Source organism: Phalacrocorax aristotelis, chromosome 12 (assembly GCF_949628215.1).
Source record: "Phalacrocorax aristotelis chromosome 12, bGulAri2.1, whole genome shotgun sequence".
NCBI lineage: Eukaryota > Metazoa > Chordata > Aves > Suliformes > Phalacrocoracidae > Phalacrocorax > Phalacrocorax aristotelis.
In genome coordinates, this window is record NC_134287.1 from 6,732,107 (window position 1) to 6,749,845 (window position 17,739).

The window sequence follows — 17,739 nt, forward strand, 5'->3', positions numbered from 1 at the left end:
GCACTTGACATTTAAACAACAGAGCCCCCCTAACTGCCACATTGCAAAATGCTTCTAAAAGGCACATTATTGTCTCTATGTATTTAATATAAAAAATAAATATTTTCAGCAAATTTCATTCTTTTATGTAAATAGGAATTAATTAAAAAACTTTCTTTAGAAAACCGTCCAATACATTTTTGTCTTTGTCTGAAAGACTGCTTTTCTAAAAAGATACAGTGAAGGAACTAAGGCTATTTGGCTCAGCCTGTAATTTGGCTTAGCCTGTAGTTCCTTATACCTTATTGCTGTAATTGAAACTAGCACCGAATTCACTTTTAAATAGTGTCTTCATGTAAATACAGTGGACAATTGAGAAAATAATAAAGGTTGCTTAAAATCAAGCAAGCAATGAAACCAACCCAAGGAGCGATAAGGCTTTAAAATATTTACCTAAAATTCTGAAAGGATAAGCTTCAAGCTTCTTATTTAGATTCACTTCTGCTGTTTAGATGTTGAAACTGGCAAAAAGACAGTTTCTCAGTATCCACATGACAACCCCTCAGTATATAAATGACAAATTCATGTAGGTGGAGGCCAAGGAATAAGAACAATTGCTTCATACCGCTACAGCTTGCTTTAAAATCTAAAACTAACCACAAATTAGTAATCTTTACGACAAGATCATATTTTGATAATTTTCTACATGATAAGCAAATATTGTCTAGAATCCTCTCTGAAAGGCAAAAATCTTCAGGCAACAAGGGAGCATGTTGTCTTTTATTAAAAATTTCACTCATTCAATGTAGACCTTTCAAAACTAATCCATATACTGTAGGGAAAAGAACAGAAACTGAGTGAATGGTAGGAACACTAGAAAGATAAGTGTTGCGAACAACCTATTGTAAGAATAAATACAATAAATCAAAGTCAAGAAAAAACACTTTTTAATACCATCAGTGATACTAAAAATATATATTTTGGTCTTCTAAATAGAATCCAACAGAAGAAAAGAAAAAATAATCACAGAATCCAAGGATATCTATGGAAATCAGCTATGCTGTGTATCTGGTTTACACAATCACGTTTCTCTAAATTAGTTGGTTGCAAAATTGTGAAGAACAATGACATTTTAAAAATAAATTCTGACAAAAAGCTTTGTAATTTTATGAAGTACCTTTGATATTACTTGAATATTGCTGGTCAGTATTTGACTTGCAATGTGTTCCACACATCGTACAATCCTGGTGCAGGCTTTGTCTTCCTTTTGAGCCATCCACAACACATGGTCATCGACCAACATTATATTGCTGGCAATTTCAATAAGAGCGTCCCCAATCTGGAAGAGAAAAAAAAACAACACACCAAAAAACCAAAAAATGGTATTGCCTGGAAAACTCACAAAAATAGAAGAGTACACAAGAGTACAACTGAAAGCAGGCACCTTATTTCTCTTAGTAACCATCATTCAGAGACAGTTCTGATTTTATTAAGAAAATTAAATGGACTGAAAAATAAAGACCACGAAACAAAAATGCAACTGAGTTCAAGGAAAAGCCTTTTTATTCACAATTTTAAAGCTTATCTTCAACATACACCACAAAAATTGAGTCTCTCATTGGGCAATAAATGGAATCCCAGAATTACCACCCTCTTTCTTAAACTAATTAAAATTGACCATGCCCCTCTAAAGAACTGCTTCATGTTTAATCAAAGGGCCTTTTTGGGGAAAAAAATTAAGAGGGAAAAAATATATGAAAGACATTTTTGTTAGAGACATAGTGGGGTAAATCTGAGATATAACTCAGGCCCTGATACAATCCTGTATCATCTCATTGGCTATACAGCAAGTGTGGGCTTATAGCTTTGGATGTTTTAATTCACACTTGTGGCTAACCCAAAGTGATAAACCTTTGTTTTGCCGGATAACATTTTGCAGATTTTGGTAAGTATGACTATGTGTTTCAAATTTGTATTAGTACTTTACATTTAGAAGAATAATCATCACTGTGAATATTTTTGGTGATTATTTCAAATTAAAATTAAAATTTTAATTTTTTTAGTATTCTAAAACTTAGTCTGAGTGAGATTTCAAAATTAACATTACCATTATTTTTTACAGCAAAGATACACCAAAGATATACAAGGTTGTCACAAATATACCTAAATAAAAAGATATATAGAAGAGACAAAAATGACCAAGAGAAATATAGTTAAAGAATAGTTCAAGAGGCTAAAAAGTCATACTAATAGAAACAGAAAAATAAGGCAAATCTACAGATAATTCAGTGGGAAGGAAAAAAAAGATTCAGCAATGGTGAAAAGGTTTAAGGAATGACTGAGGTTATGATGTTAGTCCTGCATTTTCAATAAAATATACATAAATTTCACATGCATAGCAAGGGACACAAGTAATTAGACTATATGTGAAATTTCATGTGACTGTTTTTGAAATACTCTATTTCTGAGAACATAATTAGTAGATAATTCTACTATGGCTTTTGACAATGTGAGAAACAGAGTTATGGATACAATGAATAATAATAAGAAATTATATGAGAAATTATAAGAAAAAGACGAGAAATTATTAAAGCATACACCAATCAGTACTGAGGGCAGAACAATAGTCTATAAATATACAAAAGGAGAGAAATCAGAAAAGGAAGTAATTTATATTATAATTAAATGCATTAATGAAGAGTAAAGGCATGGCATTAAAAAATACAAAAATTTGGCCTAATAGGTGTACATCTTCCTGGCAAAATGTTGTAGGATATTGCAAATATGTCCCCAGTGCAGATGTTGCACCTCTTTTGTTTAAGAGGTGAACCACCAGGTGGGACAAAGTACCACTAAGTTGTATAAAAATGAATAATCCTGTGCTGACTGGGAGAGGCACTCCCCAGAGGAGATGTACAGACACTGTACTAGTTTAGCTAAAACAGTTTTTAAATTATTTTGACAAATCACAGAAAACCACTGCGTATGTATTTTCATTACTTTCTAATGGTTTTATATGACTGTAGTTTCAGATGCTAGTCAACTCCAACCTAATAAACCTTTGTTCATATGTTCCCTTGTTCAACAAGGAATGAAGTTCAATCCTATTTACAATTACATGAGTTCAGCGTCATGTGTGAAACTACTGAAACGTTAATTTCATGTGTATTTTTGTACCTTATGAGTAAGAGTTAAGAAAAGGGTGTTAGTAAAGAGCTCAATGAATGAGGAACCTACTTAGTGAACTTGAGATACAGGAAAAAGTGTAAACTTCAAAATAGAAGAAGGAAACTGAGACAAATTTGGAGAAATATTCTAAATCATGAAAACAATAAGGGATTACAAAGTGAAACATGTAGAGATAAGTGGTGGAGATGGAGATGTTTTGAGACCAAAAACCAGAAAATGAAACCTATCTGAAAGGTGGAAGAAATAAATTAAAAGATTAGAGATGGTGCTCAGTTTTAACGGATAATGAATCAGCTGCTAGAAAAATGAAGAGGCTTTATGGTAAATCCAGCTGTTTCTGTTGGATGGCAAATTTTTGTTTTTCAGAAAGCAGTAAGGTCTTATCAGGATTTTGAGCCGAAATGCAGTTGTAGCTTTGAAACATGATTCTTGGAGAGCACTTAATAATACACTTTAGGTCTGGCATATAATGATGAAATTGAAGTTGGAGGCTTTCTCAAATTGGCGCTAAAATGTTAACTGTTACAATCCCCAGAGCCAGAATGGAACAAACATTGCCAAACCAAAAGAAATGTTTGAACTATAGCTATCATGTGTACAAAAATTACAGGTTATGAAATCTTTATGCAAGCAGTTACTCTGAGAATGAACAGTAAAAACTATGATGAACATTGCTGTTCTCTATAAAACCTATTTTTCCCATAGGATTTGCATAAATTTCTGATTAGATGTCCCTGTAAAAATGCCATACATTATGCTAAAAGTTTGTGTAGGAAGTTGCACTTAAAGACACATTATCTTCTCTTCACATGAATGGATACATGCTTTCAAAACTCAGCGAAAACCTCCTGATGAAATAGAGAAAACAAAAGAAGCATGTGTAACTCCAGTGGACAGATGGAGAGGCACCTTGAGTTCATTCTAATAATTTAGACATGGTGGAAATTAAAATGAAAAAGACAACTAAAGAAGTGGCTTATTGATAACCGACTTTTATTCCTTAGCAGCAATGCCTTTGCCAGTCAGATGAGATGTCTTAGCTGTCCTTTTTGGCATAAGAAAACATATCACAGTATATGCAGAACATTTGCAATCAGAATACCAGCAATCAGTTTTAGAAGCTACTCTTCAGTGTGTGCCTGCATACAGTAAGAACACGGCCATATGTGAAGACTTCACTTCTAAGTGATACTTTTTTTCAGCATAGAGAAGATATCTTACATCTTCAACTTCATCCACGAAGACAATTAACTTTTCCATTATATAAGCCAAATATATTACATCCATTTTATCCGCAAAGTGGGAAGCACCTCTTGTGTAGGCTGTCAGCTGGCGGGAAAATTCAAGCACGGTTGTCAAATTGACGTGCATCTGAAAATACATCAGAATTGTTAGGTGTAATAAATTAGATAGCTTCATTCGCTTTTAAAAACTGGAGATCACGTCCATTTCTATAATGCTTGCTATAATTTCACATGGGTTTATATGCATCGGTAGTTCCATGGACATGAATTTCAGGGGCATATGAATGTGTCATCAGCCTTAGGTCTTAGAATTCACTGCTGTTATCTGAAGACACCAGCACAACAGGCCAACAAATTTTGAAGATTTTATTCTACTTTTTCTAGACTGCAACTAACTGACCTCATAAAATATTATGCCAAGCTACTAACCTTGCCTTGCCTATATCTTTAGATCATCATGACAACAGTATCAGTGAGGGTTCATATATACAGTGGTTAATGGTGGGAGAACAAGGGACAATGGTAGTCGATTGAAAGAAGAGAAGGTCAGACTGGTTATGAAGAAGATCTTTTCTGCCATGAGGATAATCAGGCATTTGAACAGGTTACCCCCTGAGGTTGTGTAGAGTTACCTCAGAGGTTTTAAAGACATGAGTGGTTAAAGCCTTGAAAAACCTGGCCTAACTTCATTGCTTACAGAAGAATGGACTAGATTCTAGAGACCTTCCTAATTATTTTATTATCCTGTAACTGCATTGGCTCTCTTAATAGAGTCATTATTCTTATTTAAGTAATTATTCTTATTTAAGGATCAACACATCTGAAAACAAACTTCCTGTGGTATCTAGCACTACTGACTGTGAAGAAATCATCAAGGAAACTGAAAGTTGTAAAAGTTAGTATGGCAGTTACAGGTCTGTGCCATCCTCCATGCTGTTCCCTGTTATCCTCTTTTTTTCTCATTAACTTCTATCCATTTACATTTTTATCTCATTCTCCCCTTTATTTATCCATCAGAACCCATTAAGTACTGCTTTTTTTGGAAGACATCAAAAAGGCATTCTGAAGTGGGCTTCATTTCTGCAGCTCTTTTAAATATGTTACAGACAATGGCAATGGGGAAAGGCACTTCAGCCGACAAAACTCTCATACAGGACTTCAAGAGAAACTAACAACTTTCTGGTAAAAATGCATGAGGGGAAGATAAAGAAGGAACTGAAGTGAAGCACTGATGACCTTGCCAACATTACTAATGGTCGTCTAGACCCCAGGCACCCAGAAAAAAAAGAAAAAGGCAATAAATGTGTGCATTTGTTCCTACTACAACTTCAATTACCAAGCAAACATTGTTTCTCAAGTAAAACATTTTATTAAAAGTCCAGCTACCCCAAACTTGTGGCTGAACAGATATTTCTTGCAAGCTATTCAATAAAATCAGTACTAGAGAAGGGAAGCCCTAGAATTTGTAATGTTACCTGACTAAAAGCATGAAGAACTTGAGTTACTTCCTGCGAATAAGGACATTCAGAATAGTTTTCTTCATCCCAACGTCCAGTTCGATTACATTTACGCCATGCCTTAGACTCTTCTGCACCATTGTGAAAGGCAATGGAGTTAAATGAATACTGGAGACAGGGATGGTAAGCAGTTATCCCGGCCAAAGTCTTGGGCCATCTATGAACAACACGATAAAAAAATTACAATGTGAAACTTCTTGTTTAAAGACAACTTACAGTATAGCAACAACATACAGAATACATGAGACAAAAGGCTGTTTTAAATTTTACCTCATTATGTTCTATAATGAATTACTTTCTTTCCTAGGAAAATGTCAAAATTATACAGGTTCAACTCTGGCTGGTTACACATTTATTCTGCATTAATTCCAGAAAGGTGTTTGGTGTTAAGGAAAAAAATATGTATGGCGTTTTCCCTACATTCATCTTTGCAGACTGCACAAAGCAGAGCAGTAAGTCCATAAAGCAAAAAAACCCAAACCCTATTACTAAATGCTGTAAAAGGTAAATGCTAAAAATGTACCTGAGAATCTTTGCTTTGAATTTTGACCCAACACTACAAAGCCCTCTCTGCCACAAAGCCCCAAAAAGCAAAAATCCCTGAATGTATCAGAAACCAATAAGCAAGATTTCAGCAGAGATTATGTCTCATAGAGGGGGAAGGAACTAGCCCTCAATAATTAACCATTTAGGTATACATGATTTATGTAGTGTGATTCCAAAACAGCCTTTGAAAACAAACTATAAATCAAGAGCAGCCAGAATTATTCTATTTAGTTCATGGGTCTATTAAACAATACTCTTTTTCTGTATATCTGCTGCATTCTCTAGAATGACAGAACAGGATCTGTTTCTTTTGGTACAAAATCTATTGTCATTTCCAGGCTGCCACTGACATAGCAGGATCAGGTAATTGGAAGAAATCAAACAAAACCAGAAATATATTGTCAGCCTGTCTGGAAAGGATATGGTTCTTACTTTAATCGCACTGATGTAATGATAAAACCCAACCCATCGTAAAAACATTCCGCCTGCCAGTGAACCCACACCTTGACAATCAACCTTTTCTCAAACATACATATTAGCCCCTCTTAGTTATACAGTGCAGGTCCATTTGGACATTGTTACACAATATACTGGCAGGCTTTGGGCTACGTAAGTTTTCCTCATTTCAAACAAAGAAAAGGTAAGAAGAAAAATATTTTTATATGTCATAGTTAACTGTCACTGGTGGTGATGTAAAAAGAGTTGATGCAAAATGAACCATGAAAGGAGCTTCACAACAAAACCAAAATAGGTACAGTAGCATACTCTCCTTTTGCCTCTGGGCTGAAATATTATTTTTAGTAAAACGTTTGCATCAATGCAATTGGGCCACACTGAGTAGCAACTTACCTCAAAAGTAAAGCTAAAGAGAGAATTCTGAAACCAGTGTTAGCACAGGTAGCAGAACCTGGCCTTTACAAATAGGAATGACAGGACAAAACATCATACCATTTGCATTTCAGAATGATCCTACAGAGAGCTGAAAAAGCAAAAAATGAGCAAAATATGGCCATCATAGAGAAAAACTCTTAATACATAAGGCCAGGTCATTCTGACTCACAGTGCCTAATTCTTACTGCAGTTGTGCAATTATAAATACCACCTAGGCTGGGCAACTGAAAGAACCACACTTCCCTAACAGTTGATGCTTTTTTCCTTTGACACAATGAAAGAACTGTTCTTTTTAGCATTGCTTTTATGGTTCAACTCTTTCCACTTACATACTTGCTATGTTACCGAAACTTCAAAGGCGTCTGTAAGAAAAATTGCTGGTGTGATAGCTGCACCTCTGAGTGTAAGCCTATGGAACAATTTCAAGTGCTAATGCTGAGTTTGAGCCAGATAAATTCTCTATAATTGTAAACTCGTTCCCTCAAATGCCAAAAGAACCTATGGGCTTTGCATCCTTTTGATATACATTTTTAAAGTAAATTTATATGGATTTCTAGAAAGATGATCAATAGGGAGAGAAATGTGCACTCCTATTCTTTTGATGTGTATAAAATGACAAAAATGCCCCTGATGTTAGTTTGTACAATCTGTAGCTTTTATATATATTTATTTATGAAGAAAAGGATATTATATTATGGCAAGAACATTGACTTCATAAAGTTGTCATCTAAAAGATTCAGCACGTGTTATCTGATAGGAAGTATATATATTTTTAAAAGATCTTATTAAAATACATTTAAGCCCATCCAATATGAGAAAATACAATGGCACTTTTTGTGGTGACAAAAAAAATTCTATAGCTGAGATTGTCAAAGATCTTTAATGGATATATGGATTAAATATGGAATTTAAATATATATATCTAAATAAAAATATCTATGGATTAAATAGGTACATAAATATATATTCAGCAAATGTGGTGCACTCACTGGAACTGAGGTTAACACATAATAAAATAGCTTCATAGTAAAGAGAAAACGTATTATGTGAGTGTGTTTCTCCACTTCTTTCTAATTCATTCCTTTATTTTTATTCAAACACAAGAAATATTAATAAAAGGCCTTTGAAAAAGTTTTAAAGGTAAATTAAAAATTAAGAGAGGCTTTCAGGTCAGAAGTATTTGCAGAAAGTTCTAGTGTTTAAGAGAAGCTTCCTCTCACGTCTACTTTTCCTTTCATTAACTGTTCTGATTATAATTCACTTGGTAACAAATTACCGTCTTGATTTCTCAATGGGAATGCCATCATACATCAGTGTTATTGTCAAGCAGGTAATTATATTTTGTTTAAGAGCTTTATGCATATCATTGAAGTATTTTAGAACTAACTGAAAACAATACCAAATTCCACAGAATCCTTAATTTTTTCTTCAGTTCCTGAGGACTAAAATTATAAAAAAAACCCACCAGCGTATGTAGATAAAAGTAAAGATGAAACAAAAATTACATTTAGTCAACAAAATTGTGCAGACTCTACGATTCGGATGTATTTTCTAATCATGTGATATATTGGTGGAACTTTGTGTCCTTTAACTCACCTCAAACGATGTATTTGTTTTCCTAGTGTTACTCGCTATTTTGAGTCTCTTCAGTAAAATATTTTACTAACAGTTTTATGTCATTTGTTACCTTTAATCTCAGCTGAACAAAACTAGAACTGGAACAGATTAGAAAAGAACTGAAGATTTAAGCTTCTAATGCTTTAATGCACTGTTATCACATTCTAAAATTTACAAAAGACCAATAACAGTTCTGAATCCTCTCTCATTTAGCTGTAAAGAGCCTACATCTTTTGAAATTTTCCATAATCTCACACTGAGGAATTAGAAGAAAGATTCTATGACTTTCACAAACCTCTGCTGCTCTTGAAGCACTGCCATTTGCCACAAGTGTTCCCACACAGTGCCCCTCCTTCCTACTATATTACATAAAAATGACAAGTAAAATAAATATCTTTGTAACTGACACTGAAGTATCATGTAAGCATGAATATAATCTGTATCTATATTAGTACATGAAACACATTCCAAAACCAGAAAATCATACCTGAAATCTCCCTTGTTGTTAATAACTCTTTCTGCAGGGCAGTAAGGTGCAGCTGTTTCAAGTACCACAATTTCTACTTGTTTAGTGCTATTCCCATAGGAATTGTTGACTAGACACTCCCAATCTCCAGTTGCATCAATGTCAATGCTGGATAGGATAAGTTCACTGTAAAAATAAAAGATTAATTATTGTACATAATTATATAGAGATTGAGTCCTGGTTTCGGCTGAGATAGAGTTAATTTTCTTTCTAGTAGCTGGTACAGTGCTGTGTTTTGCATTTACTATGAGAATAATGTTGATAACACACTGATGTTTTAGCTGTTGCTAAGTGCTTACACTAGTCAAGGACTTTTCCAGCTTCCCATGTTCTGCCGGGTGCACAAAAAGCCGGGAGGGGAGGGGGCACAGCCAAGACAGCTGATCCAAACTGGCCAAAGGGATATTCTATACCATACGATGTTATGCTCCATATATTAACCAGGGGGAGTTGGCCGGGGTGGGGGGCAGCGATCACGGCTCGGGGACTGGCAGCGTTGGTCAGTGGGTGGTGAGCAGTTGCATCACCTTTTTTTTCCCCTGGGTTTCACCTCTCTCTCTTTCTCATTGTTTTCCTTTTCATTACATTTATTATTATAATTATATTTTAATTACTAAACTGTTCTTATCTCAACCCATGAGTTTCCTTACTTTTGCCCTTCTGATTCTCTTCCCCACCCCCTGGGGAGGGGGGAGTGAGCAAGCGTCTGTGTGGTGCATAGTTGCTGGCTAGGCTTAAACCACATTTACCTTCAGAGATTTTCTATGAAAATATAAAAACAGGTTTTCTTCTATGTTATTATAGGAACAGACAATACGTGAGTGATTGGCATTAAGCTTTTAGCAGCAGCAATTTGGACTGACCACTCAAGACCATGACAGGCTATAACACAGATAACCGATATACTTTTGTGACGATTGGTAACGTATCAATGCCCCATGTCCCCTACACCCAGTATTGTAAAATGGATGGGTTTGTTGCAGAAAAAAACACTTGAAAGACAGAAATTAATTTCAAGTTGACAACGCAGCCAATTCAGAGAAAATGCTTCCCTTCAGCTGCAGCTGCAGCTTCTACGGCATTTCAGTAGCAGAACCTGCTGCTCCTGTGGCAGCATGGGAAAATTTTTACACTAGCCATTGACTTCGGAAGCCGTATGTAATTTTCCTGATGAATGCAAAATGAGACGAGGCAAATGTTGATACCTCTTTCAGTACCTATCTACTCACAAACTTCTTTCACACTGTCCCCCACTGAATATGAAATGTAGTTATTAATATCAATAAATTAAGGTTGCATTAACTCTTTATAATGAGTGTTAGACAAGTTAAATATAGGCACACTTTGTGGTTCTCTTACAATACAAACGTTCTGCATGACTGCACCACACCAATATTTAGCTGCCTGAGCTAAATATTCTATGTATAATTAGAGAAGGAGGAAATAATTTCAGAAACATTTAAAGTTGTCTAGAACTGCTCTGGCTATTATTTTCTGTATATTTTAAATCAGCTGAGAAGCTTTACTTCATCTAATGGGTGTAACCCAGGCCCTAATGAAATCCATAAAGTTTAATTCTTCAATTGACTTCATCAGGGATAGAATTTTCTCCAATTACTGTAACCCCATAGATCGTATAGACAAAAATAATGCTAACTACTACATTTTAAGAAAGTAATACATTATATCTTAAATCTACTATTGGGCTAGTAATAAATTTTACTACACTTTTAAAGAAAGTACAGCTTTTCAAAGTAGTTGGCAGAGGAAAAAAGGTAGTAATTATGTAAAATATTTACTTTGCTTTACAGAAATGGCTTGTCTTTGAATATGCCTTGTGGCTTAGACTATTAGAAATTATGTGGGAAGAAATGGAGTACAGTCAGAGAGGGGAAAAAGGTACACTATAAAAAGAGCACAGAATTCAAAAATTACTAAATTGATTTCAAATCTGTATTTAAAACATAGATCTTTAAAAATTCTACTTGTGGACTTGGCACTTCTGTAAAAAGCCTAACATTTTGAAAAATACACAGAGAATAATTATATATACTTTATTTTTCGGTCTTTTAAACTTCTCTAAAAATGTCATCCTTTTTCAGCTTAAACCTCTGTATATTACACATGCACCTTTATTAACTTAGCTACAAGAAAGGACTGGATCTTATCTCCTTGTATATAGACTACTTCTGATACACATGCAAGTAGATGACAGTCAAGGTAGGAAGTGATTAGGCAGCTGCATATGTAATTTTCCCTTTGAAATATGCACACAACGAAGGACGATTTTCTCAAGTAGTTACTACAGGCCCATTATCTTGATCCCCAGAAAACAAGCAAACCATGGTAAATGGCCTTTGATTTAAATTAACTGGCTTCAGAATTTGTGTGCAGTTCTCCAGATATTCGGTCAAATTTATCATCAAACAGTAACTTCAAAAATCTCACACTGTTCTTATTTATCTTGGCTTTGAGCTCCAAGTACCTTGGAACCCTCTGTTTCACTTCTACAACAAATTCTAAAAAGTTTTTATTGCAGAAAATATAGAAAAAGCCATTCTTAGACAGAGTAGCTGAATATTTTCATGTCAAAAGAAGCAATTGTTCTCTTAAGAAGTCTCATATGAGAAAGCCCAATAACAGCAGCCTGTTAGCTAACGTTATATCTTACATTCAGGTTGAAAAACTTGAGTGAAATTAGCCAGCTGATAAAATTTTTTTAATTAAATCTTCAATTTCATATGTCAAAACAATCTCACATCATCTTTATAGACATCTGAGAAAGAATAAAATCCTAGAGCTGATTAAAACATTTCTCCATTAAAGCTCTTTTTCACAGAAACTATAGGCAATATAAATATTAACCTGGGGCATCAACACCCAGAGACTTCCCAAGTAAATAGAACGTATGGAAGATGTGCTGATCTTTTGGTATATTCCGTGTGAAGTATCTATAATCGTCATTAAAACTACATATTTGATAAAACTGGGATTTTAGGTAAATGCAATACTTGAACATATCCATTTTACGGGTAATCAATATGAAGATAAGTAAATATGAAGAAAATGAATACATTTTCCAGTTATTTAATTGCTGAAGTGTGTTCTGATGCAAATTTCTCTGCCACTGAACAGATCTCCTGCCATTTGATGAAGTTTCCCAGTTTCAGAAACAAATATTTATTGATACATCAGTATTGCTTCTCGTAGAGATGCAATACTTGAACACGGGTTCAAGTTCTCTGTAATGATGAGTAAATCCTCACATTCACACTTTTAATCTCCTATGGCCCTTTCTTCAGATGGTGAACCAAAATAAGCCAGAAGAGGTTTCTGCAATATAGAAGAAGCTGTATAATGACTAAAACATGGAATTGTCTTCTGAATTGCCATCTGGCCACTGTAAATGATGCATTAATTTATATTCCTCTAGGAATATTTTGGGTAGCAAGCCCAATGGTGAAACTGTTCATTTACTTACCATCTGGATATGACAAATGACAAATTGATCTTATAGCCCTGGAGAATTTGGGGGACTGGATTAAAAAAAAATAAAAAGACTTTTAATTCTCAAAAAGTTGATCCTTTAACATTTTCTCTGATAATAATCCTTGTTGACGTCACAGTCCTGGCAGACCAAAGGAAGGGTGGGCCTGTACAGAATTTTAAACCTCTTTATAGTTTTCTAGTAGGTCAGTTACATATTTTAAGGCTGTGCTTCGAGTACTGTGTTCCGTTTTGGGCCCCTCGGTACAAGAAAGGCATTTAAGTGCTGGAGCGTGTCTGAAGAAGGGCAATGAAGCTGGTGAAGGGTCTGGAGAGCAGGTTTTATAAGGAGAGGTTGAAGGAACTGGGGTTGTTTAGCCTGGAGAAGAGGAGGCTGAGGGGAGACCTTATCATCTCTGCAAATACCTGAAAGGAGGTTGTAGCAAAGTGGGGGCCAGTCTTTTCTCCCTAACAACAAGTGACAGGACGAGAGGAAATGGCCTCACACTGCACAAGGGAGGTTTAGATTGGATATTAGGAAATATTACTTCACTGAAAGGGTTGTCAGAGATTGGAACAGGCTGCCCAGGGAAGTGGTTGAGTCTCCATCCCTGGAGGTACTTAAAAGATGTTTGGATGTGATGCTTAGGGACATGGTTCAGCAGTGAGCTGGCAGTGTTAGGATTATGGTTGGGCTCAATCTTAAAGGCATTTTCCAACCTATACTATTCTGTGTAAGTCTTGGAACTGTTACTTTATCATGCCCAGAAATTCCATTGTTTTTCTTACTCTTAGTAAAATGGCATTCTTGATCACTCTGGGCCATGGCAACAAGCCTTGACAAAAAGCAAGAACTCTCTTGTGACTTGCGAACACGGCAGGACTCTCTGGTTTAGGAGCTTGACAAGCACAACAGAATTAAGAGAGGATGGCACCTTTGACTGGGTAATTTCCTTGATTATCCTATCTCACAGAGCTAATAAATGTCAGGCCACAAGTGAAACAATCTTGCCTCTACTGTGCAGCTTTCCTAAGGAGGGAGTATGAGTCAGAAAGAGTTTCTACTTCCTCTACATTAGCAATCATATCCTGCTCCTCAGAGGTATGATAGTTGCTACTTTTGTGGAAATTTTTGACCTACGAAGACATAAAACAAAGTCAGACATTCATGAGATGTGTCAAGGCAAACGGAATATGAAAATTGCTGCCTGATGAGAACAAAATGATGACTAGCAAGGTTTTATCAAGTTTTCTTTTGAAATTATAGCAGCCTTTTCAGTGAAAACATTGAAAAGAAGAAAGAGAATAAACATATTTCTTCTTTATACTGGGGAATTTCATGCATGGTAGGATTCCTTTTTCAAATACAATTACTGGCATATTGAAACATTAATTAAAATTTACAGCTGATGCAATTGTATGAAAAAGTTTTTATAACATTCAATAGAAGACCATGGCGTTGGTCATTACAAAGAGAGGAAGCATAAAGCAGGCGGAAGCCATGCTCATGTAATCAAGTAACCTGTGACAATAGATTTCTAATTGAGGCATAGTTTTGCATTGCAACAGCTATACATAACTAATTAGACAATCAGAAGTAGGTCTCATTATGCAAAGTTACTCAACCATGTCTTGAAGTAATACCTTAGCGACATTTACTGTATGCCCCAGCAGTCATTTGCATGCCAGGAAAGAGAGTAGCAAATAAAGAGGAGTCTTTAACATCGTATTTTGGTTGGCTTTCCACAAGAAAGGCTTTGAAGTGTGACTTGAGTTGCTGTAAGACTTGGGAAGAACCAACTGCTCTTCCTGAAGAAAAATAAAAATTTATTACTCAAACACAGACAACATTTAGGTTTCTTCATGTTCTTCTTCAGACAGATAAATAGTGAATGCTTTTCTGCAGCTCAGGCAGAAGTCCTGCATAACCTGCCTCCAACCCATGCCACCTTAAATTGTGAATAATAACACAGAATTTAAAAAATGAGTGTCAGTCTCCAGAGTACACTGCTGCTTGGAATGTAACCTTTCACAGGGGATAAAAGGTTAAAACATGGAAAATTAGGAGAGAATGTGTAAATCTAGGTACGTTAACTGAACTTAAATTGTAGTCTGATCTCTCTGACAAAATTACTTATTTACTCATGAAAGAAACAGCTTTAGAAGGCTGATGGCCTTTAAAAAACTTGTGTCCAGGCAACAGCAAGACAAAAGGCAGATTAAAGATTAAATTTGGTACTCATTTTATGCCAGATGTCTAGCAAATATTTTCAGGTGTAATTAACTTGCCATATATGTGAAAATTCAATACCCATAATTTTCTGTTTCTTCTGATTGAATATAAAGACAAGGTATAACTTGCCATTTAATGCCATCTGCAGCTACCTAAGAAACATAATGTGCTATAATGTTCTTTTACTATAACTTATCTATCAGCTAATTTGTTCATATAGGCATGCTAGGACCATGACAACACTTTTTGATTTGACTTCAGAGATGCCAATGGAGAGGACCTAATTTTAATGACAATATATCAACAGAAAAAAAAAACCCAAGCCCAAAACCTACTTCCAAAACAGGAGAAAAGACCCATATGTCAGTTAGAAAACCATCTTGCTTTATTTTCATTTTTGTTGCTCAAATTACTTTGACTGAAATGCAAATGTTCAAAAACGTTGTCACAGGCTGATATTATCTATTTGTTATGTAAACGTTTGCCCAACAGTGAGGTGTGTTTTCTGTAAGTGGATGTCAAAGAACCTGTGAGCTACGTTTACATGCCCTCAGTTTGTTTCTTAAAATTGAGAAAACAAATACTAGTAAGAGTGGCTAAACCAAATCACCTTCAGAAACAGAGCCAGAAATCTAAATAGCTCTACAACATACCACAACAGGTTTGGTTTCTTGTATGATCCTTTTCTCTCTCATTGAGGTTGTCTCAGGTAGAGACAGACTATCAGCTACTGTGCTGCATCGAAGGGTGTGCATAAAGATGTTTGCATTGTCTTCATACTCCCGCAGTCCTAGAGTAAATACGTGGCAGTCTAGCTGAGAATGTAAAGTGGGGAGGGAAGAGGGGAAAAAACAAAGGTACCAACAGCTCTAGAGCACTCAAAGCTTCTTGCTGGAGAAACCTTCAGCCAGCTGGCAGGTCTGTGATGGTACAGTGCTATAAAGCTATCTGAAGAGAGTACACGTGGGCCAGGACTTATTTAAAGTACTTCATGCATCAGGCGTCTATCATCAAGCTGCTTTGTCAGGTGGTGAAAGGTTTGGGGATGCTCAAACCTATTTATTGTTATTAATTTTGTTCTACCAGCAAACTGCTTGACTGCAGGATGTATACAACCGCAGTCTTCTGGGGAAATGGTGCTACACCTGCGGTGTGCCTTTCATCTGCCCTTAAGTAATCTGTACGCTGCAATGTTATATCCAGCATTTAAAGCATTTAAAGCAGAATATTTCCCAGATGATTTGGAAGTGATAACCTCCTTATGACAATTCTTGCTTATTTGATTACGTGCCACTGGGACCAGCAAAAAAACCCAACCCAAACCAAAAACCAAACCAAAACAAACAAAAAAAACCCCAAACCCAAGCCCCACAAAACCCCCAACCAACACACAAAAGAAAACAAACTAAAAAACTACTACATTAATTTTACAACCTCAAATTATTTGTCAAATGCACACTACTTCAACAGAATTTTCTACTCTCTCTAGTCAGTGGTGATGCTACAAATTCAGAAATTAATTATTTCATGAATACTTTATGGGGCAGAGTAGCTGTATATTAGGGCTAGAATACTGACCTGTTTCATCTGCTGACCTGCATGAAATTTGGGAAGATCTAAAAAAGAGGTAAAACACAGTAGATTCCTACATAAGAACTTCAGGAACAATCTCTATTCTTTCTCCAATATATGGTGTATCTCCAACAGTGGAGATTTTACTTTGTGATGGCCAGGTGTCATCCAATCAAAATACCACAAACAATTAAAAATAGGGTTCTTTTATCCTGTAGGGAGAAAGAAGGGGAGGGGTAGGACCTATTTTCATGGAATTCCATCATGCTAATGGAGTACAAATATTTCTATATTTTTTCTTTCTTTCCTTTCCTTTAAGTCCATAGGAATACACCCTACATGTTCCCTATATTGAACAGATTGAAATACATGGAAAGATGTAATTCAGATATTTGTTTTAATAGTTCTAACATGTTTTGCTTTAAAAAAATGGTTTGCTTCACCAGTATCCAAGGTGATTGACTTGGTAGGAGTACATCAGAGTCTGGACGTCAGTCAGAATGCTCTGATAATCAGAGCTGATACGCAGTAGCTTGTAAGCTACTGCCTGGACTGAGAGAAAATGTATAATTATACCTTATATTGGTGTTGATAGGAAAAGTAATTTTAAAAAAAGCCAGTCCTGGGATGCCCACTCCAAACTGCTGCTGCAGTTCAGCATCTCCTCAGCTGTAGAGCTGCAACTGTTTGAAGGGCCACATTAAAATCATTCTGGCCCTAAAATGTCAAAGCAAAACTCTATTGATTCCTCTTTACGGGGTGGTGGGGGAGTCCAAATTTTTGGTCTTAATATTGAGCTTAACATTTCATTTCAGTGGTCTGGCTGGATGGACACATACATAGCTGCAGGAAATAAGCAGAGATGGAAGTAAGAGGTCAACATGTAGGGCCAGGCATCTTGTCTCAACATCACAAAAAGGGTACTCTCTTAAAGTTCTT

The 17,739-nt window shown here is 35.7% G+C and overlaps 1 protein-coding gene across 1 annotated transcript in view; it reads right to left on the minus strand.

Annotated features, from left to right (window-relative positions):
* The window catches only part of ADGRA1 (adhesion G protein-coupled receptor A1), a 291,609-nt gene that overhangs the window by 132,815 nt on the left and 141,055 nt on the right, over positions 1–17,739 (minus strand). The window contains exons 8-11 of the mRNA XM_075107276.1: positions 9,471–9,635; positions 5,888–6,086; positions 4,390–4,539; positions 1,157–1,318 (exon numbers count right to left, since the gene is read on the minus strand). Coding sequence (XP_074963377.1) covers positions 1,157–1,318; positions 4,390–4,539; positions 5,888–6,086; positions 9,471–9,635 — 676 coding nt within the window. The remainder of the gene's footprint in view (positions 1–1,156; positions 1,319–4,389; positions 4,540–5,887; positions 6,087–9,470; positions 9,636–17,739) is intronic.